The 23517-nt window shown below is 43.0% G+C and overlaps 1 protein-coding gene across 9 annotated transcripts in view; it reads left to right on the forward strand.

The window, feature by feature from the left end:
* LOC106563328 (ankyrin-1) overlaps positions 1 to 23517 on the forward strand; it is an 82479-nt gene that overhangs the window by 22639 nt on the left and 36323 nt on the right. For all 9 annotated transcript variants that reach the window (XR_006757642.1, XR_006757647.1, XR_006757645.1 and 6 more), the window contains exon 2: positions 22699 to 22800. Coding sequence is in view for 2 of the 9 variants with exons in the window: in XM_045689959.1 (XP_045545915.1) it covers positions 22699 to 22800 (102 nt within the window). In the remaining 7 variants the exon portion in view is untranslated. The remainder of the gene's footprint in view (positions 1 to 22698; positions 22801 to 23517) is intronic.

A 23517-nucleotide genomic window follows, 5' to 3' on the forward strand; every position in this document is an offset into this window, starting at 1 on the left:
TGGAGCGCACGGTGTCCCCAGTGCGCGTTCAAAGCCCGGTGCGCTACATACCAGCCCCCCGCAAGTGCCATGCGAGTGCAGGCATCGAGCCAGGGCGGATGGTGCCAGCTCAGCGCGTCTGGTCTCCAGTGCGCCTCCTCGGTCCAGGTTATCCTGCGCCGGCGTTGCGCACTGTGTCTCCAGAGCGCTGGGAGGGTCCAGTTCGCCCAATGCCTGCTCTCCGCCCGTGCCGGGCCAAAGTGGGCATTCAGCCTGGAGTGTGGGTAAAGAGTGTCCGTACCAGAACTCCAGTGCTCCCCCACAGCCCGGTTTATCCTGTGCCTCCTCCTCGGACCAGGCCTCCAGTGGGTCTCCCCATCCTGGTTCATCCTGTGCCACCTCCCAGGACCAGGCCTTCAGTGGGTCTCCCCATCCTGGTTCATCCTGTGCCACCTCCCAGGACCAGGCCTCCAGTGGGTCTCCCCATCCTGGTCCGTCCTGTGCCACCTCCCAGGACCAGGCCTTCAGTGGGTCTCCCCAGCCTGGTCCGTCCTGTGCCACCTCCTCGGACCAGGCCTTCAGTGGGTCTCCCCATCCTGGTCCGTCCTGTGCCACCTCCTCGGACCAGGCCTCCAGTGGGTCTCCCCATCCTGGTTCATCCTGTGCCACCTCCCAGGACCAGGCCTTCAGTGGGTCTCCCCAGCCTGGTGAGTCCTGTGCCTGTGCCCAGGGCCAGGCATCCATCATGTCTCCCCAGCCTGGTGAATCCTGGGTCAGGGCCGTCGGAGGATCCGACACCGGGGTGCGGCCCAGAGGATCCGACACCGGGGTGCGGACCAGAGTATCCGACAACCTCTTGCGACCCGGGACTGAGGGGAGCTGCCTGTGACCCAGAACCGGGTGAGTCTGGTCACAATTCTAAAATAAAGTTGATTAACTATGACTGTGATGATTCTGCCTACAACCCAGAACCGAAGGAGTCTGCTTACAGCCTGGGACCGACGGAGTCGGCCCACGAACCAGAACCAAAGAAGTCTGCCTACTGTCCTAAGCCCAACAGGTCTGTCTACGGTCTGTTGGACAGTAGGCCAGAACCGGAGCCACCTCCAATATAGGTGGGTTGGGGAGGGGGGGTGTAGCACTGTGCCGTCGTTGACGGCAGCCACCCTCCCTTCCCTCCCTTTAGTTAGGAGGTTAATTGTGTGTTGTTTTTTTTTGTTTTGTTTTTTTCTGTTGGTTTTGTGCATTCAGTGTATGCACCTTTAGGGGGGGGGTAATGTCACGTCCTGACCATATACTTAGGTTTTTTTGTATTATATTTGGTCAGGACGTGGCAGTTATGTTTGGTTATGGTATAGTGGGGTTGTGAGTGTTGGGGTAGGTTCTAGGTTAGGTATTTCTATGTGGAGTTTGGTGAGTGTATGTCTGTTGGGTTAATTGGGGTTGGGACTCTCAGTTGAAGGCAGGTGTTGTCTATCTGCCTTTGATTGAGAGTCCCATATAGTGGGGTGTGTTTGTGTTTGATTTTTGGTGGGTAATTGTAATTTTGCACTGTGTTTCGTTTCACCTGTGAAACTGTCACCTTTCTCCTCTGCGTGTTTATTTTGTTTTGTCGTTTCCATCTAAAATAAATATGATGTGGAACAGTCAACCTGCTGCGTATTGGTCATCGAGTGATTTCGACATATCGTCCGATGAGGGAGAATACGAGGAACGTGACAGTATGACATGTAACATCCCACAGTGACCTTACCAACAAAGTACAGTATTCAGACACCTTGACTTTTTCCACATTTTGTTATGTTACAGCCATATTATAAAATGGATAAAAAATATAAAAGATCCACAGCAATCTACACACAATACCCCATAATGACAAAGCGAAAACAGGTTTTTAGAATATTTTGCAAATGTATTAAAAAAAACTGAAATACCTTATTTACATAGTTATTCAGACCCTTTGCTATGAGACACGGAATTGAGCTCAGGTACATCCTGTTTCCATTTCTCGTCCTTGAGATGTATCTACAACTTGTTCGGAGTCCGCCTCTGTTAAATTCAATTGATTGGACATGATTTGAAAAGGCACACACCTGTCTATATAAGGTCCCACAGTTCACAGTGCATGTCAGAGCAAAAACCAAGCCATATGATTGAAGTAATTGCCCGTAGAACTCCGAGACAGGATTGTGTTGAGGCACAGATCTGGGGAAGTGTACCAAAAAATGTCTGCTGCATTGAAGGTCCCCAAGAACACAGTGGCCTCCATCATTCTTAAATGGAAGAAGTTCGGAACCACCAAGACTCTTCCTAGAGCTGGCTGCCCAGCCAAACTGAGCAATCAAGGGAGAAGGGCCTTGGTCAGGGAGGTGACCAAGAACCCAATGGTCACTCTGAAAGAGATCTAGAGTTCCTCTGTGGAGATGGGAGAACCTTCCAGAAGGACAACCATCTCTGCGGCACTCTACCAATCAGGCTTTTATGTAGAGTGGCCAGACTGAAGCCATTCCTCAGTAAAAGGCACATGACAGCCTGCTTGGAGTTTGCCAAAAGCACCTAAAAGACTTCCAGACCATGAGAAACAAGATTCTCTGGTCTGATGAAACCATGATTCAACTCTTTGAACTGAATGCCAAGAGTCACATCTGGAGGAAACCTGGCTCCATCCCTACGGGGAAGCATGGTGGTGGCAGCATTATGCTGTAGGGATGTTTTTCAGCGGCAGAGACTGGGAGACTAGTCAGGACCAAGGGAAAGATGAATGGAGCATAGTACAGAGAGCTCCTTGATGAAAACCTGTTCCAGTGCGCTCATGAACTCAGACTGGGGTGAAGGTTCACTTTCCAACAAGACAACGACCCTAAGCACACAGCCAAGACAATGCAGGAGTGGCTTCGGGACAAGTCTCTGAATGTCCTTGAGTGGCCCAGCCAGAGCCCGGACATGAACCCCATCGAACATCTCTGGAGACCTGAAAATAGCTGTGCAGTAACGCTCCCCATCCAACCTGACAGAGCTTGAGAGGATCTGCAGAGAGGAATAAGAGAAACTCCCCAAAATACAGGTGTGCCAAGCTTATACAATAGTGAGCCTAATATCTGATGTATTGGTGACTAAACAAAATGTTCTCATGGTATTTCACAGAACTTAGATTTTGCATGGATGACTGAAAACTCAATTACAGCAACAACCTGGGGAATAGTTACAGGTAAGATGAATGAGCCAATTGTATGTTGGGGATAATCAGGTGACCATGATGGTCTGATTGGGGAATTAGCCAGGATTAACACCCCTCTTACAATAAGTGCCATGGGATCATTAGTGACCACAGAGAGTTAGGACACCCATTTAACATTCCATCTGAAAGACAGCACCCTACACAGGGCAATGTCCCCAGTCACTGCCCTGGGATATATTTTTAGACCAGAGGAAAGGGTGCCTCCTACTGGCCCTCCAACACCACTTCCAGCAGCATCTGGTTTCCCATCCAGGGATCAACCCTGCTTAGCTTCAGAAGAAAGCCAACAGTGGGATGAGGGTGGTATGCTGCAGATAGAGGAGGGGATGATGACCTAACACCTCTGAAAAGAGTAGTGTGACAGAATTGTCTGTGGGGAGACCGGCGCATAACTGCTGCAGACGTGTGTGTGAGTGTGTGTGAAGGGAATAGACTCGAGAGGACAGGAGAGAGAATGGGGGGGCACAGATGTTACCATGACCTCTTCATTATTAATGACCTTATGTCAGGCAAAGTGCTGTTAATGCCTCCTCACCAGGCCAAACTGGCAGAGATAAGTGAGTGTAGTTGTTCCCACTCCCAATGATGGCAAAGAAAGAAACCTTATTATAACTTGTCCCAATTTCATTTATATAAGGAAAGTCACAATTGGCCCTGGCTGTCCTCTTTAGTTTGTATTTAAGAAATGACCTTGCGTCCTCTGCCCCTTTCATCTACACATCAAAAGTTCCTCTCTACATTTTAGCCATTTAGCAAACACTCTTATAGAAGCCTAAGTGTTATTGTTTATTAGTTTACTCCAATTTGGGATGGGTGGTAGGGTTTTCTGGGAATAATAAAGGTATATTCTAAAAAAAAGTATGTATATAGGTATGTGTGTGTGTGTATGTATGTATATATGTGTATATGTATGAATGTTTATGTATATAGGTATGTGTGTGTATGTATGTATATATGTGTATATGTATGAATGTTTATGTATGAATATGTATATGTATGGGTATGTACGTGTATGTATATGGATATATATTAACCCAAAAAAGAAATGGGTGATTGGAAATGATGCAGACAATTACATTGATGGAAGCAAAAATCTTTCCGCAATATTAAGCTGATCCAACACAAAAAAAATTATAAAATAAAACACTCTAATCCAGAGCGATTTACGGGAGCAATTAGGGTTAAGTGCCTTGCTCAAAAGCACATCAACAAACGTCTCACCTAGTCGGCTTGGGGACTCAAACCAGCGACCTTTCAGTTACTATCCCAATGCTCTTAACCGCTAGGCTACCTTCCATCTATTTATTTTCTTTCTGCCCTCTCCCTCTCCTATTTTCCTCTCCTTTAGTTTCCTCTTCTGTCGTTAGCTATTGCACCTAACCTCTACCTCTCTCTTTCCCATTCTCCCCCATCTCCAACTGTATAACTCCCCCTTCATATATTTTCTCTTTACCTCCCTCTCTCACTCTCTCTCTTCTGCCTGTCACGGTGATGATGTGTTGACCCTGTGGGAGCTGGTGGAGTCATTGACCGTGTGGTGCTGAGTGCTCCGTAGGACCTGCTGCCACGCGACTCTCAGACACACAGACTCCATCTCCTCTACTCCTAGCACCTGCTCCAGCACAGCTTAACCAGTCTTACTTTAGAGGCGACACAGACTCCATCTCCTCTACTCCTAGCACCTGCTCCAGCACAGCTTAACCAGTCTTACTTTAGAGCCGACAGACTACATGCACATTACATTTTATAGTGTTTTTCTATTACAGTGCGCCAGAGTATATACACAGCTGCACACAATATCACATTTTTTTATGGCCTTGTGTTATTTTACCTTTGCCTATAAACAGAGGAGGATTCTAAGATATTTGTTGAATTGCCATAATTTCACATGTAGCCATTATAAAGGAGACAAAGCCCAGGGTTTGTGTAGTATCTGTCAGCGAAGATAAGCTATGTACTGAAATGCTGGATCATGCCCTGCACTAATCGCCAGAGAGGTGAGGGAGCCAAGCATCGACATAGAGTGATGTCATAAAGAGACTCAAAGGAGCTCTACCCAGCATGCTCAGCGACCGAAGCTCCTGCAGTACTCATGAATATTGAAAGGAAATGGAGAGAGAAGGAGCGGGGAGATAGGGGAAGAGAGAGAGAGATATGGAGAGTAAGGGAGATGGGTAGGGTCAGAAAGAGTCAGGGAGGGGGAGAAACAGGGGGTGGGGTAGAGGAGAATAGGAGGGGGAAAGGAAAAATGGGGAGAGAGAAGAAGGAAATATAGAGAGTGAAAGGGAGAGAGACAGGGAGTGGCATAGACTGAGGTAGAGGGAGAGAAGGGGTCACAAAAAATATGAACGTTGATGTGGAACTCAGACTGCTGTAATGTAGTGAGAATGAGAAGCACTGGCGCTGCTCACCAGGAGAAGAGCAGAGAGAAGTTGAATTTTAAAATCCCTTTTATTTGATCAACACCCCATACTGCAGTACCAGTGTTTTCCACAAGAACATAAGAGTAGCCAGCCAAATAGAAAAGTAGCCAGCCAGGTGCCCCTGGAGTGGGGGGATATCATGTTTTTGCTGAAGGAGCTCTATTGTGGTGGCCTCTAGTACATTCTAATGACTTGGTTCCATCTGAAATACACAGCGAAATTATTAAATACTTGATCGAGTTTACCTCCCAGATTGGATTTTTTTTTGTGTGTTATTGTGTAGAAAGACATGACTTTACAATTTAAATGACTGAAAATGTATGACAGTGTATTGTTACTTGTTTTGGATAACATCTAGTTCCAGGGATATATTATCAGGACTTTTTTTAAGTAAGAGAACATAAAACCTTTTTGAACATTTAACCTGTCTTCTCTTGAGATTAATCTTATTTACAGTTTTACTGCAAGATCTCAATTGTCACAATTTAGATATTTTATTAAAACAGAACATTTAAGTAAATTACCTACATTATCTTGAAAGATAAGTCAGTCTTAAGTATTATATCTTTCTGATTTTAATAAAAAATTATCATTAGGTATGGCCTTATAAAATACAGAACATTTTTTTGTCTGATTCTGTTTTGTTCTTTCCCAAATTCCGTTTTGTCCATTTTGTTTTTGAAGGTTTCGGTTTATCCCAGTTTTTTTCAGGTTTTTACTTTAAAAAACCCTCTTTTTTTAATAGAAATACAACTAAATTGGAAGTCCACAACAATGCTTTAACACATAAGGAGACCACTTTTGAAATCTGGGAAACAATCTGAGAAATTAGAAACCCTTTAATTCACGTGTGCACCTACAGTAGCACCATGCTCAAAGGGATCAGTGTCTGCTTTTTTAAATTAAATATATACAGTACCAGTCAAAGTTTTGGACACACCTACTCATTCAAGGGTTTTTCTTTATTTTGACTATTTTCTACATTGTAGAATAATAGTAAAGACATCAAAACTATGAAATAACACATGTAGCAACCAAAAAAGTGTTAAACAAATCAAAATATATTTGAGATTCTTCAAAGTAGCCACCCTTTGCCTTGATGACAGCTTTGCACACTTTTAGCATTCTCTCAACCAGCTTCATGAGGTAGTCACCTGGAATGCATTTCAATTAACAGGTGTGCCTAGTTAAAAGTTATTTTGTAGAATTTCTTTCCTTCTCAATGCATTTTAGCCAGTCAGTTGTGTTGTGACAAGGTAGGGGTGGTATAAAGAAGATATCCCTATTTGCTAAAAGACCAAGTCCATATTATGGCAAGAACAGCTCAAATAAGCAACTAGAAATGACAGTCCATCATTACATGAAGGTCTTTGAACTTTTCTTGTGCAGTCGCAAAAACCATCAAGTGTTATGATAAAACTGGCTCTCATGAGGACCTCCACAGGAAAGGAAGACCCAGAGTTACTTCTGCTGCAGAGGATAACTTCATGAGAGTTACCAGCCTCAGAAATTGCAGACCAAATAAATGCTTCAGAGAGTTGAAATAACAGACACATCTCAACATCAACTTTTCAGAGGAGACTGTGTGAATTACGAGCAATGAACATTAGACCGATGGAAATCTGTCCTTTGGTCTGATGAGTCCAAATGTTAGATTTTTGGTTCCAACCTCTGTGTCTTTGTGAGACGCAGAGTAGGTGAACGGATGATCTCCGCGTGTGTGGTTCCCACCGTGAAGCATGGAGGAGGAGGTGTGATGGTGTGTGGGTGCTTTGCTGGTGACACTGTTGGTGATTTGTTTAGAGTTCAAAGCACACTTAACCAGCATGACTATCACAGGATTCTGCAGCGATACGCCATCCCATCTGGTTTGAGCTTAGTGGGACTATAATTTGTTTTTCAACAGGACAATGACCCAACATACCTCCAGGCTTTGTAAGGGCTATTTGACCAAGAAGGAGAGAGATGGAGTGCTGCATCAGATTACCTGGCCTCCACAAAAACCAATCTCAACCCAATTGAGATGGTTTGGGATGAGTTGGACCGCAGAGTGAAGGAAAAGCAGCCAACAAGTGCTCAGCATATGTGGGTACACCTTCAAGACTGTTGGAAAAGCATTCCAGGTGAAGCTGGTTGAGAATGTCAAGAGTGTACAAAGCTGTCATCAAGGCAAGGGATGGCTACTTTGAAGAATCTAAAATCTTAAATATATTTTGATTTGTTTAACACTTTTTTTGGTTACTACATCATTCCATATGTGTTATTTCATAGTTGTGATGTCTTCACTATTATTCTACAATGTGAAAACCCCTTGAATGAGTAGTGGGTCCAAACACATCTACCAATTGGTGCCGTTCTTTGAAAGGCATGGAAAAACCTCCCTGGTCTTTGTGGTTAAATCTGCTTGAAATTCACTACTCTATTGAGGGACCTTATTATACAGATGGACGTGTGTGTGTGTGTGTGTGTGTGTGTGTGTGTGTGTGTGTGTGTGTGTGTGTGTGTGTGTGTGTGTGTGTGTGTGTGTGTGTGTGTGTGTGTGTGTGTGTGTGTGTGTGTGTGTGTGTGGGTGGGTGGGGGGGGGTATAGAGATGGGGTAGTTATTCAAAAATCATGTTAACCACTATTATTGAACACTGAATGAATCCATGCAACTTATTATGCAATTTTTGCCACATTTTTACTCCTGAAGTTATTTATGCCTGCCATAACAAAGGGGTTGAATACTTATTGACTAAAGACATTTTAACTTTTATTAATTTGTACCAGGAGGCGGGACAGACGGCAGACTGCATTTCCCTGTCATCACTCGCTTTGTCTGGCACCTATCCTATCAATGGATTGCTGTAAGATGCATATCGTTCATTCTAGAGGTAGAGGGCATGACAGACTAGCAAATTGAAACTTTTAAATTAAAAGTTGCCTCGTTAATATGAAGTGGAAAAAGTAGCCGGCTGAAAATGAGTCTGTAACCGCCTGATTAGCCAATGGCCGGCTCTAATGGAAAACACTGCAGGACATCACATCAACATTCAGCCCTCAGACGTCGAGCTCATGTGTACCAGCCTTTAAGAAAAACAAGGTTAAAAGGGTTTAACCTCTCTAGGGTCGGCGGGACGAAATCGTCCCACCTACTCAACAGCCAGTTGAATCCGTGGCGCGTTATTCAAATACCTTAGAAATGCTATTACTTCAATTTCTCAAACATATGACTATTTTACACCATTTTAAAGACAAGACTCTCGTTAATCTAACCACACTGTCCGATTTCAAAAAGGCTTTACAACGAAAGCAAAACATTAGATTATGTCAGCAGAGTACCCAGCCAGAAATAATCAGACACCCATTTTTCAAGCTAGCATATAATGTCACGTAAACCCAAACCACAGCTAAATGCAGCACTAACCTTTGATGATCTTCATCAGATGACAACCCTAGGACATTATGTTATACAATACATGCATGTTTTGTTCAATCAAGTTCATATTTATATCAAAAACCAGCTTTTTACATTAGCATGTGACATTCAGAACTAGCATACTTCCGGTGAATTTACTAAATTACTCATGATAAACGTTCACAAAAAACATAACAATTATTTTAAGAATTATAGATACAGAACTCCTCTATGCACTCGCTATGTCCGATTTTAAAATAGCTTTTCGGTGAAAGCACATTTTGCAATATTCTAAGTAGATAGCCCGGCATCACAGGGCTAGCTATTTAGACACCCACCAAGTTTAGCCCTTACCAAAGTCAGATTTACTATAAGAAAAATGTTATTACCTTTGCTGTTCTTCGTCAGAATGCACTCCCAGGACTTCTACTTCAACAACAAATGTTGGTTTGGTTCAAAATAATCCATGGTTATGTTCAAATATCCTCTGTTTTGTTTGTGCGTTCAAGACACTATCCGAATGGTAAAGAAGGGTGACGCGCACGACGCATTTCGTGACAAAACATTTCTAAATATTCCATTACCGTACTTCGAAGCATGTCAACCGCTGTTTAAAATCAATTTTTATGCCATTTTTCTCGTAAAAAAGCGATAATATTCCAACCGGGAAAGCGTGTTTACGTTCAAAGAGAGAGAAAATAAAAACATGGGGTCGACTCGTGCACGCGCCTCCGTCCCATTGTCCTCTGATAGAGCACTTACCAAAAGCGCTAATGTTTTTCAGCCAGTGGCTGGAATTACATCATTCAGCTTTTTCCCGCCTTCTGAGAGCCTATGGGAGCCGTAGGAAGTGTCACGTTACAGCAAAGATCCTCAGTTTTCAATAAACAGAGCCAAGAAGAACAAGAACTTGTCAGACAGGTCACTTCCTGTAAGGAATCTTCTCAGGTTTTTGCCTGCCATATGAGTTCTGTTATACTCACAGACACCATTCAAACAGTTTTAGAAACTTTAGGGTGTTTTCTATCCAAAGCCAATAATTATATGCATATTCTAGTTTCTGGGCAGTAGTAATAACCAGATTAAATCGGGTACGTTTTTTATCCGGCCGTGCAAATACTGCCCCCTACCCCCAACAGGTTAAAAGGAAAGCTCCAGATCCCCCTCATCATTAACAGAGCACAACGCTTTGCTATATATAGCCTAATGTTAGCTAGCGAACGTTGAACCTGGTTGGTTAGCTACCTGCAGATTCATGCAGGGTATTAATGTCATGAGTTCGGATTATGGTTCATTATTTACCTAGCTACTGTTAGCTAGCTACATGTCTCAACAAAAGACTACACTATGCAAGTAACCATTTCAATAGAATGTCACTGCGACAACTGTTGATAGCCAGAGCGAGTTTACCAGCTACGTCTATCTACTCCAATTTCAGAGCACTCTCGTCTGAGTGTGCCGGAGCACAGAATAACTGACGAATTTACAAACGCTCAATAGGGCCGGTGTCAGTAAACGTTGCCAAAAAAGCGTAAATTGTTGCCAGCAGCACAGTTGCAGTAACCAACGCTCTGGATAACATAAAAACAATGGTCAGTGAGCTGTTCTCTCATTTGTGTCTGGAAGTAGCTAGCCAGCGTTAACTTGGGTGCTTAACTGCTGTTGTTAGGACAGACCGCTCGGATCAACCCTTAAAGAGATGGGTGGGGATAAAGCTTTAGAGGGTGTGAACGATACTGAATGGTTGTAGACAAAGAAGAGCTCTCCGGTAGGTACTAAAACATTCAAAGGCCATTTTCTCAAAAGCGAGATTACAAGTTTATCAACTTTCAAAGCAGAATTATTACATTACATTACATAGAGCCATGACTACATAGAACTATATTCCACATCAGGTAATCATTCTAACCCCCCCCAAAAAATATATATAGATGTACTATTGTAAAGTGGTTGTTCCACTAGATATCATAAGGTGAATGCACCAATTTGTAAGTCGCTCTGGATAAGAGCGTCTGCTAAATGACGTAAATGTAAATGTAAAAGGTAACTGATGCAAGCAGTAGAATCAGAATTGAAAACAGATAAAAATACACCTTATGGAACAGTGGGGACTGTGAAGCAATACAAACATAGGCACAGACACATGCATACACACACACACGATAACATAAACACTATACACACACGTACACATGGATTTTGTGTTGTAGATATGTGGTAGTAGAGTAGGGGCCTGAGGGCACACACTTAATGTGTTGTGGAAGCTGTTGTGAATGTCTCGTAATGTTTAAAAAATTGTATAACCACCTTAATTTTGCTGGACCCCAGGAAGAGTAGATGGTTCCTTGGCAACAGCTAATAGGCATCCATAACAAATACAAAGTACCAGGTCGCTATTACTGAAACTATATTTCGGCCCTACAATGAAAAGCCTGGAAGAGAAACCCAACCCCAAGGCCGAAAACCAGCTGGTTGGTAGCGTAAACAGCCCTATCAGTCTTGGACATTGCATTAAGAGATGAGCTAGGACAATGCTAGGATCCAGGTGGACCGGATGACTATTGGTGGCTATCGCCCTATGTATGATCCTCCATTGGAGGTCACCTGTCCGTTTATCAATTGGCAGCTTGTACAGAGACCACCAGAAGTCTTTTGGGGAAGCAACTCGGCCCACCTCGTTGACTTCGCCCCTTCCAGAGAGCGCACTTGCGACACCTAGACACATGCTGTGTGCATCGCCTTCTTCCAAACTGTCATGAACTCCCCCAGTTCTAGGGTCTTGAATGACAGCTGCAGCCCCTCATAGAGAGAGGGAGAGAGATGGAAGGAGACAGAGTGATAAAGCGGAGAGAGAAGGAATGTGATCTGCAGGTTTCTTCCATGAAGCCATTAGGGGAATATGGGATGGTTAAAGAGGGAGAGGGAATCTGATACAGTCTGAGTGGAAGTTAGGGGAGCTGAGAGAAAACAATGGTTTTGATTTATACAGTGCACAGTAACTAGACATGGGTACAGATGTAGGATCTTAATTTGAGCCAGTTTGCTACAGCAGGAAAATAATCCTGCATCAACAGGAAATGTGAATTATTATGTGGATTATAATTAATGTAGGGGTCGATCAATTTTTTGTACATTTTAAAATGTCAGATTTGATTTGCCCTCACTAAAAATATATCAACCCCTACAAACATTTTCATTAATTATAATTCACATAACAATTCACATTTCCTCTAATAATTCACATTTCCTGTAGCTGCAGGACTATTTTCCTGCTGTGAGAAATGCTTGTGTATTTGTGTGTGTCTATTGGCATTATTCATCTGTATATATGTCTTTATAGGCACCATGTAATATGTGAACAGTAGTACACACTATGTGCATGCATTTGAGTGTGTTAAGACAGAGAGAGAAATAGAGTGAGAGATTAAAAAAAGTAACTATGCTTTGATTGTAATGGTGTGCAGAGGCAGTGGCCTGACAGAGACTATAAATATTTCAGGGCCTCCGTTTTAGCACGAGGGAGAAGAGACAACAGGAAGCTCCTTATTTGGATGTGGCTCATTACTTATTCATGAGAAGGGAGTCATTTTGTGGCTTTTTGGCATGCTCCTCTTCATGTTCAAATAGTTGGAATACGGAAAGGGAACATATGGAAGTCTGTGTGTGTACAGCGTGTGAGTGTGTCCGTCCGTGTAAGTGCATATGTATGACCGTGTGTGTGTGTGTGTCTGTGTGTTCGAGTGCCTCATTCCAACACACGTACGTGCCCTCTGATACTCTTGCTGTCTATCAATATTTGATCAACTCCCACTCTTGAGCGCCTCCTGGGCTAGTTATTGATTTCTCATTCTCTAGGCCATGACTCCATCTTGCCAGTCATGCAGATGGGATGCAATGCTTTCAGGAAAATTTGCTCCCAAAACAAAAAATGTAGGAAGTAACAAATCAGAGGTTAATCTATCTCTACACAACATAGCACACCATTTGCAGAAAATACTCATCTCAACGCCAGATTTACCAGCATAGGGATGGAGAGAGATGTAGAAAGGAAACTATTACCTCCTAGGGGATGCTTTTCAATTAGAAGTCTCATGATGAAAGGAAATAGAAATGTGCTGAATGGAAGGAGTGAAGAATGACTGGAGGAACCAGACCAGAGATGATAAGAATAGTGCTGATAATTATAGATGGAGTCTAGTGTATTTATAACGGTGCACAATGACCTTCCAGATCCAGCAATTGTTTTAGCAGAGTGTATCTCTGTTTCCTCCTACTGCTGAGCTCCAATTGGCTTCTGTGCTGTAGCTAATCCTGACTGTCCAGGGACCTGTGAGACTGCCACCACTCAAAACCCCATTGCCCAGTCTACTGCTAACTGAGCCTCAGCATACTGTGTGTGTGTGTGTGTGTGTGTGTGTGTGTGTGTGTGTGTGTGTGTGTGTGTGTGTGTGTGTGTGTGTGTGTGTGTGTGTGTGTGTGTGTGTGTGTGTGTGTGTGTGTGTGTGTGTGTCTTTAAGTAAACCCAGGAGGGTTCATTACTGTGATCCGATGGACGTCTGTGTGGCTATTTGTTGTGTTTTTATGTGTGCCTGTGTTGGTATACAGTAGGTGTCTTCAGGGGAAGGTCTTTGTGTGTGAATGTGTGCATGCATGTTACTACATGTCAGAACATTCACAGCTTTCACAGTTTCTGCCAAATGTGCCAGACCTGGGTTGGAGCAGGGACAACCTACTACTACTATACATCAATCATAAACTGTAACAAATCCCAGTCAAGAACAGTACAGTACCTCCAGCTACAAGCCTCTCATCCTTAAATAATTATGGGTTTGGTTGATTCTCTAATTGGCTTGCCCTCTCCACTCTGCTCTTTTCTGTGGAGATTGAGGTGCAGTGGCCTCTGCCCTAAATGCTTTGTCTCTCTGCCTGCCTGTCCCACTCTCTCTGCTGTGTAAGTGGAACTGAGCTGAGAGAAGCTGAAGTATGTCCATCTATTCAACGCTATCCGAATTCTTGACCTGATAACCAGGCATTTACCTCTGTGTTACTCCATTCCAAAGACATGTTCACTGCTGTCTGTGATCTTCTCTAAACCATGTGATCCTAGAAGGCTGCTCTCAGTTTCCGTTTTTTTTCTCCAGTTGAAAATTTGCTGACAACATGTCAGCTGTGATAGAAATACATATAAAAGATCTGTCTGAGATCCTGTAAGTCAATCTATTTATCTCATACCTTTTCTTAACTAATTCTACACTCTCAGAAATAAAGGTATGGAATTGTACTTAAAGAGGTACAAGCGCTTATTACGCTTGCCCTGTAAGGCACGTCCATTGTACCATTTGTTATAGGTATATAATTGTGCCCTTGCAGTTTGAGCCAAAATGTACACATTTTCCTTTTTAGGGTACTACCACATTGACAAAGCAGTTTTTTCCTTTTATGTGGCAAAAATGTACCTCTTCTCTATACCAAGTCCCTCGTGTACACGCCTCTTCACCTTCCCACTTCTTCTTCCCAATTCAGGGGCAGCCCCGACCAGGACTCGAACTTAGACCCAAGCTAACAGCTTAACCATTACGCCAAGAGGTCCATACCTCTTGACAAGGTCGCTCAGATTTGGGTCGCTACAATATTAATTACAGCACTTTATTGTCACATGCTCTTATGTAAGCTTTTATAAAGACTTCAGAACTGGCAGCGTAAATGCTCAAACTTGAACAAAAATAACCATAGACCACTTAAACTGGTACAGAACTAACTGAAAGCCACACCCCCACTGAGCTATGCCTCCAATGATTGTACCTTTCAAAATATTGGGTACAAAAATGTACCGTTATAGTAAATGATTTGCACATTTACCCTAAAAGGTACCGAACTATGCCATGTGAAATCATGTGTACCTCTGAAGGTACATTATAGGTATTTTGATATGTTAGTACCCCAGGGAACAATACTGTGCCCTAACTGTACCCTTTGTTCTGAGAGTGTACAGTACCTGAATTTTAAATATAAAGTGGAGCTCTAAGTTGAATTAAATAATTATTTCTAAGTGACGTGAGGACACGTTTCTGGATGTAAATCACCAGTGACAGGGGCTGTCACTACAGTAATGACTTCTGACCACTCTTCAGTCAATGAGTTTTGTCATCCCAGACCGAGACAGTGTTTCCCGCTATCAAATTGCTGAACTTTCCCTATAAACTTGACTGTTATGATTAGTGGGCTAAGCTTGCTGAATGGATAGTTTTGACTCCCCCAGGGGATCTTGTATAGCAGTGGGGACGCTCCACACTGGACCGGCTCCAACGACTGGCCAAGGAAACGCATGACTCTCACTTTTAGAAAAATAAATAATGACACTTACGTTATAGAAACAGCTACAATTACCAAATGTATTTACAGTATACAAAATCGTATTCCAGTTTCTGTATCATCTCATTTTCCATCCTCTCCTCTTCTTCAGTTACCCACCTGTGATTATATGTCATGGAGCTTATTGCTCATAATGTCTATATTTACGTTTTTTCGAATATTTTGTCTTTGAATGTAATGTGTTTAATTTGTCTTTGAATGTAATGTGTTTAATAAGTGTGGAATTGCAGTTGTCTTTTTTTTGCCATGGTGTGTTTTGCGGAAGGCATACTTTCTGTTGATTTATTGTAGCATAGCTTTTATTTGGATATAGCACTTTGTTTTTGCATTCGTGTGTTTTGGCTCAAATGTGGCTGTGTGTGTTTAGTGTTTAGTCTTTTAGTTGAAATGAGTGTTAGCGTGCAGTCTCCTTGTGTGTTTGGCTCGGTTTTCACTTGGTTGGCTGTGGCATAGTAGAGCAGAGCTCCGGTCTTCCTTGTCTGTGGTGTCTGTGGTGTCTGTGGTGTCTGTGGTGTCTGCTCCAGCTCCATATTGGAGCTGGAGCCGCCATTTTCCTCTTATTAGTAACCGTCCTGTTTTGATGGTGTGTGTCATATGTGTGTGCTGTTGTAGTCCTAGTCCATTGGATATGCCGCATCAGGGGTATCCCAGTGTTTGCTTATTTTCATGCTCATCTTAGGCTACTTGCCTTTCTGTGCATGAATTTCCTTCTAAAGCCACCCTTTATGTGGCTGCATATTTGTATTTGGGACTGTTTCGGTTGTGCGTTTTTTTCTTTGCTAAGGTGGATGGATTACGTTAGCAGGCTTTGTGCCTTGTTGTAGGGAGTCTTCCAAGCTTAGGAATTGTGTATACGTGTCTTTATTTGTGTTTGTGTTATGTAACAGGTGGTCTTGTTCTAGGATTGTGTGTGTGTGTGTGTGTGTGTGTGTGTGTGTGTGTGTGTGTGTGTGTGTGTGTGTGTGTGTGTGTGTGTGTGTGTGTGTGTGTGTGTGTGTGTGTGTGTGTGTGTGTGTGTGTGTGTACTTTACACTGTATTTGGAAGCGTTTGCCTTTTATATCCACACAATTTGAGTACAAAGAGTACGCACTTTCATCCTTTAGATTTAGATGCACAAGGATGTATGTGTGTGTTTATTTATCTTTCCATACACGCTTCGTCTATATGTCCTCAGACTCCATTGTGTCGGCCAGTATGGTGCATTTGTACTTTAAACTTGGGTTTATGGGTGTGTTAGTTCTTATGCGTGTGTGTTTGTGTTTGTCAGTAAATCACATTACAGTAACAGGCTTTGACCTCGTCTACTGACTTCAAGACTAATATGTAGTCTGCCGTGCGGTCTGCATGTGTGCGTCTGCATACCGTATCTGTGTCACATTAACAGGCCTTGTCTTCGTGTTGATGTGTCTTCTAGGATCATGTGGTTCAGCGCCGGCTTGGCCATCAGGACAGTAGTGTGAGCTCTGAGAGGTCGACCAGTCGAGCCCTGGGAATATGGTACTATGACTACAGAGTAAATATCATCTGAAACACATGCCGTGTACTTCAACACTTTCTCTCTACATGTCTCTATGGCAGCTCTATATAGCCGTGGTTTATGTCCTTGCATATCCTTGGGGATCTTCCCCTCGTGGCTTCTTGAGCTCTCTGTACGACTTCTGTGCTGTCGTCGTTGTGATGTGGCAAGTCAGTGAAATTAGGTTTGGTGGTGTTTTGCAATACCGTGTATCTATTTTCACCGCTTTCCTCTCTTTACCTACTTGTATGTAGTACATTTTTGTCTTTGTGTGTTTGGTGGACAATATTTGTGACTGTGAGTTTGCAAGAGTAACGTGGTGTCTTTATTGGTGCACATGTGTGCATTCTTCACCGTACGTGGCAACTCTGGATGTCTGTTAATGAACTGTTTATGAACTGTTTATGAACTGTTTATGAACTGTTTATGAACTGTTTATGAGTGTGTGCTGTCCTGTCTACCACTCTGTGTGTTTTTATGTCTGTCTATAATATGTATGAGTGTGTTTGAGTAAAAGTGAAGAATGTATCAATATCTGACATTGACTGGTCCTTTTAGGGTAAGATATCTTTATTTCTTTTAAGAACCCCACTCACTGCAGTGTACACGTCTTTCCATCCACTCACCTTGAATCACATCATTTTTTCCCCTTCCAAATGGACGTAATCCATTACAATCCAGTAGAGGCCTGTATATGCACACACCCTCTGGAAACAAATGTAGCTTTTAGAAGAAATGGCCTTGGGAGAGTAGACAGGTTTTATGTACTGCACGTGTATAGCCTACACATGCACACACACAGCCTCAGCCATACACTACAGAGCACTGTGATAGCGCTGAGTGCGCCTGTCCTCTAGGAGTTTAGTAATCTGGAGAGAAGCAAGCAGATAAACACAGCGATATGATACAGTATTAGATTCCTCCACAGATATGAGATTAAAGGCTTTCATTTCTTCTCTCTCTGATCTCTCAACCCTCCTCTCTTCCACTGGCCGTGTCAATGAAGGAATGCTTGTGACACATGTATGTCACACCATACTGCAGCATGCCATGATTACACAGCATGACATCAATATGACTCGAGAGGGACAGATACACACACTGATATGAGGGAAGGAAGGGGGAGAAGGAGGGAGGGAAGAGCGAGATGAACACGCACCAGACGGAGGGTGTGAGAGAATGAGGCGGGGAGCCGGCCATGCAAGGGGAGAAGAGGGGATCTGGAGAGGGAGGAAGAGAGAGAGTGCAAGAAGGATAATGAGATAAAGAGAAAGAGGGCGGGGGGAACGTGAGTGATGGGAAGGGGGCATGCTGAGTGTAAATCACCATGTTTGGCTTGAGGATCTGATTACTGGATACAATTGACGCATTGACTTCACATGACGATTACAAATGAATAGACAGAGCTGGGATGCATTGCTTTAAATTGACCACATATTACAGACAGAGGGAGAGAGGGATGGAATGGGGGATGGAGAGAGAGGGAGGACAAGCTGACATAAAATGTCATTTCAAAGATGTTCTGCAGTCATTTCCATTTCTTGGAAGATATGAAAACATAGGATAGGACACACACACACACACACACACACACACACACACACACACACACACACACACACACACACACACACACACACACACACACGCGCACAATCAAGCACAATCAAGAATGTTGATCGACCACCTCTATCCTCAGACAATCAAGTTAAGAAACACACATTGAAGATCATAGATGCACTTATCAATCCATTTCCGAGACTGACTGAGGGGGAGGAGGTGGCTGGAGCCCTTTTCCTCAGTATTCTGCTCACATATGGCCCACTGTATCCAACGTGTCAACAAACAGCTGTGAAATCCTAGAACAAAATGGCCGAAGGCCGCAGAACGAGAATAGGAGCATAAACATGCTCAACACTCGCTGACAAGTTGGCGCAGGAACTCAGAGCTGCAGCATGAGGCTTCGCACGTGAAAACATCATACAAGTAGTATAATATTGGTTTCTTACAGGGGAACATTGACTCCATGACGACAGTCTTCCAAATGTCCTCCGTCAACTCACAGAAAAGAGGGTGGGGTCTAACATGAGAAGGCAACTGAGACAGACAAGGTGAAAAATACATCGATCATATACCTCTCAGGATATCCCTTAGTTACTGTGGGTCAAAATGAAATAATATAGAAATATTACAGGGATCCCTACAAAGGTGGAACTGGTGCTGTTCATGTGTATTAGATATGAATCCAATATATATTTATACTTCCTGTTTGACATGAATCAGAGATTTTTTTCAGCACTCGTGTGCGTGATGCATAGCTTTTGTGTGAGGGAGAGGAATGATATCTTGGTATTAACAGCTTATCTAACACATATCCTGAGACTGAATACAAATACACACACGGTGTTAGCATTAGGCTGGCGAGACCTCAGCCTGGATACATCAGCCATACATTGCTGAGGGAGAGAGGGAGCGGGGAAAAAGAGCAGCTTACACCGCTTCCCACTGTGATCACACACAGCAGGAGATCAAAGGAGAGAGGGAGAGAAATATAGAGTTAAGACCGCAAGGTGAGAGAGAGGTAGAGAGAGAGGTATAGAAAGAGAGAGGTATATAGAGAGAAAGGTAGAGAAAGAGACAGGTATAGAGAGAGAGGTACAGTTGAAGTCGGAAGTTTACATACACTTAGGTTGGAGTCATAAAAACTCGTTTTTCAACCACTCCGCAAATGTCTTGTTAACAAACTGTAGTTTTGGCAAGTCGGTTAGGACACCTACTTTGTGCATGACACAAATAATTGTTCAAACAATTGTTTACAGACAGATTATTTCACTTATAATTCACTGTATCACAATTCCAGTGGGTCAGAAGTTTACATACACTAAGTTGACTGTGCCTTTAAACAGCTTGGAAAATTCCAGAAAATGATCTCATGGCATTAGAAGCTTCTGATAGGCTAATTGACAACATTTGAGTCAATTGGAGGTGTACCTGTGGATGTATTTCCAAACGGTCCCGTGTTGCTCAGTTGGTAGAGCATGGTGTTTGCAATGCCAGGGTTGTGGGTTCGATTCCCACGGGGGACCAGTACGGAGAAAAGAATGTATGAAATGTAATGTATTTCAAGGCCTCCCTTCAAACTCAGTGCCTCTTTGCTTGACATCATGGAAAAATCTAAAGAAATCAGCCAAGACCTCAGAAAAAATATTATAGACCTCCACAAGTCTGGTACATCCTTGGGAGCAATTTCCCAATGCCTGAAGGTACCATGTTCATCTGTACAAACAATAGTACACAACTGTAAATACCATGGGACCACGCAGCCATCATACTGCTCAGGAAGGAGATGCATTCTGTCTCCTAGAGATGAACATATTTTGGTGCAAAAAGTGCAAATCAATCCCAGAGCAACAGCAAAGGACCTTGTGAAGATGCTGGAGGAAACAGGTACAACAATATCTATATTCACAGTAAAAGGAGTCCTATATCGACATAACCTGAAAGGCCGCTTAGCAAGGAAGAAGCCACTGCTCCAAAACCACCATAAAAAAGCCAGACTACGGTTTGCAACTGCAAATTGGGACAAAGATTGTACTTTTTGGAGAAATGTCCTCTGGTCTGATGAAACAAAAATAGAACTGTTTGTCCATATCGACCATCGTTATGTTTGGAGGAAAAAGGGGGATGTTTGCAAGCCGAAGAACACCATCCCAACCGTGAAGCACAGGGGTGGCAGCATCATGTTGTGGGGGTGCTTTGCTGCAGGAGGGACTGGTGCACTTCACAAAATAGATGGCATCCTGAGGAATTAAAATGATGTGAATATATTGTAGCAACATCTCAAGACAACAGTCAGGAAGTTAAAGCTTGGTCATAAATGGGTCTTCCAAATGGACAATGACCCCAAGCGTAGTTCCAAAGTTGTGGCAAAATGGCTTAAGGACAACAAAGTCATGGTATTGGAGTGGCCATCACAAAGCCCTGACCTCAATCCTATACAATATTTGTGGGCAGAACTGAAAAAGCATGTGTGCGAGCAAGGAGGCCTACAAACCTGACTCAGTTACACCAGCTCTGTCAGGAGGAATGGGCCAAAATTCACCCGACTTATTGTGGGAAGCTTGTGGAAGGCTACCCGAAACGTTTGACTCAAGTTAAACAATTTAAAGGCAATGCTACCAAATACTAATTGAGTGTATGTAAACTTCTGACCCACTGGGAATGTGATGAAAGAAACAAAAGCTGAAATAAATCATTCTCTCTACTATCATTCTGACATTTCACATTCTAAAATAAAGTGGTGATCCTAACTGACCTAAAACAGGGAATTTTTACTAGGATTAAATGTCAGGAATTGTGAAAACTGAGTTTAAATGTATTTGGCTAAGGTGAATTTTAAGTTCCAAATTCACCTGTATATATAGAGAGAGATGCATATAGAAAGATGTAGAAAGAGATAAAGAGAGAGGGGGAGTGGTATAGAGGTAGAGAGAGATGTATATAGAGATTTAGAGGTAGAGAGAGAGAGAGAGAGGGGAGTGGTATAGAGGCAGAGAGAGAGAGAGAGAGAGAGAGAGAGAGAGGAGTGGTATCGAGGTAGAGAGAGCGAAAGAGAGAGGGGAGAGTGGTATAGAGGTAGAGAGAGATGTATATAGAGATGTAGAGGTAGAGAGAGAGAAAGAGATAGGGGGAGTGGTATAGAGGTAGAGAGAGAGAGCGAGAGAGAGAGAGAGAGAGAGAGGGAGTGGTATAGAGGTAGAGAGAGATGTATATAGAGAGATGTAAAGAGGTAGAGAGAAAGAGAGAGAGAGAGGGGGGAGTGGTATAGAGGTAGAGAGAGATGTATATAGAGAGAGGTAGAGAGAGAGAGAGAGAGAGAGAGAGAGAGAGAGAGAGAGAGAGAATAGAGAGAGGGGAGTGGTATAGAGGTAGAGAAAGACGGGGTATGCAAAGGGCACAGTACATTTAGGTCGTTGGGGAATATTGATTGGAAAGAGAAGTAGAGAGCAGAGGAAAATGTATTCTATGTGGGAAGCAAATATAAGAGATCTAGGCCTGTCTGATCAAATCTGAGGGACATTAATTTGTGAGAATACACCATACAAAAAGGAAATGGGAGAAGATAAACCCGCAGGTCTGTCGAGTCTAAATTGTACAAGACATCCCGTACTGTAAGAAAAAGGACATACTGTATCAGTTTAATATAGCAATCTTACTTGAGAATTCACTTCCTACAGAATATGTATCATTGCATATGACTAGTGTGTGGGTGGAGGTGAGTAGGCATACTGTATGGAATCATTATAATATCTGTCCTCAAGGCAGAGATTTCATGCTGGACTACAGTACTAGGCAGCCATGTTACAATCTCCCTTTCTGTCTGATCATGGTGGCAGAGGTGAACACATCGCTTTCACAGAGGCCTCAGAAGTCAGTCAGTCAGCATGCAGGGATGGAGCCAGCGTGTGCTCTGCTATGGATAGCTACCAAACTCTTAGTGAGGGGGAGGCTCACCAGTTTGTGCTGTCAGACATTTTTTGACTATCAGACAGTGGAATAGTGAGTAGTTTAGTAGAATATGCTGATTTTGAAGAATGACAACCAGACTGTAATAGACATTTCAGTGGGATCTATTCTAAATGAAGAAAAAAAAATGATTTCTGTCCCTCTCGCTTCTCTCTCTATATCTCTCTCTCTCTTTCTCTCTCTCTTTCTCTTACTGTTTGTCTTTGTCTCTATCTCTGTCTCTGTCTGTGCTCTCCTTCCCTCCAGGCGGATGCTGTCACCAGTTTCCTCCGTGCGGCCCGTTCAGGGAACCTTGACAAGGCTCTTGACCACATCAAGAATGGAATAGACATCAACACATCAAATCAGGTACGTCAGAGAGTCCTCACACTGCCCAAGGTCACAGTCTGGTACACTGCCTCTGGACCACAGAGTTTGTGTCTCGTAAAACATTTATTACATCAGACTTCATTAAGATTAAATTATAGATGTCTTTTTTATAGATTGCAGTATTTGGTTTTGGCCAATCAGCTCTATTAACAGTCAAGTCTAGCCTAGATAAACTGTAGTTTCAAGGATCTGTGTGTGTGTGTGTGTGTGTGTGTGTGTGTGTGTGTGTGTGTGTGTGTGTGTGTGTGTGTGTGTGTGTGTGTGTGTGTGTGTGTGTGTGTGTGTGTGTGTGTGTGTGTGTGTGTGTGTGTGTACGCATGTGGATGCATAACCATGTTCCCACATTATCCCCTGTGTTCCTGTGTCCTGCCACTCTAGCTGTGTTTACTGTGCGCTAATGCCAGTCATTCACAACCTTAATGAGAAAATGTTAATAATTAGCCATACAGCCAGACCCTCTCTCGATTCATCCCTGCTCCTCTCCTATCCTACCCTTTATCTGTTCCATTGCACCTTGTTGCATCATGACAGAAGCCCAACGCTTAAAGGTGTGCTATGCAGAAATCACTTTGCCATTTCCTGGTTGCTAAAATTCTAATAGTTCGCCTAATTTCCGTTTATGTGACAAAACAAGCAAGTATAATATAGAGAATCATTGTACCATCTAAACCGCTGTGAAATATACTTTCCTCAACC

This window comes from Salmo salar, chromosome ssa11 (assembly GCF_905237065.1).
Source record: "Salmo salar chromosome ssa11, Ssal_v3.1, whole genome shotgun sequence".
NCBI classification, from domain to species: Eukaryota; Metazoa; Chordata; class Actinopteri; order Salmoniformes; family Salmonidae; genus Salmo; species Salmo salar.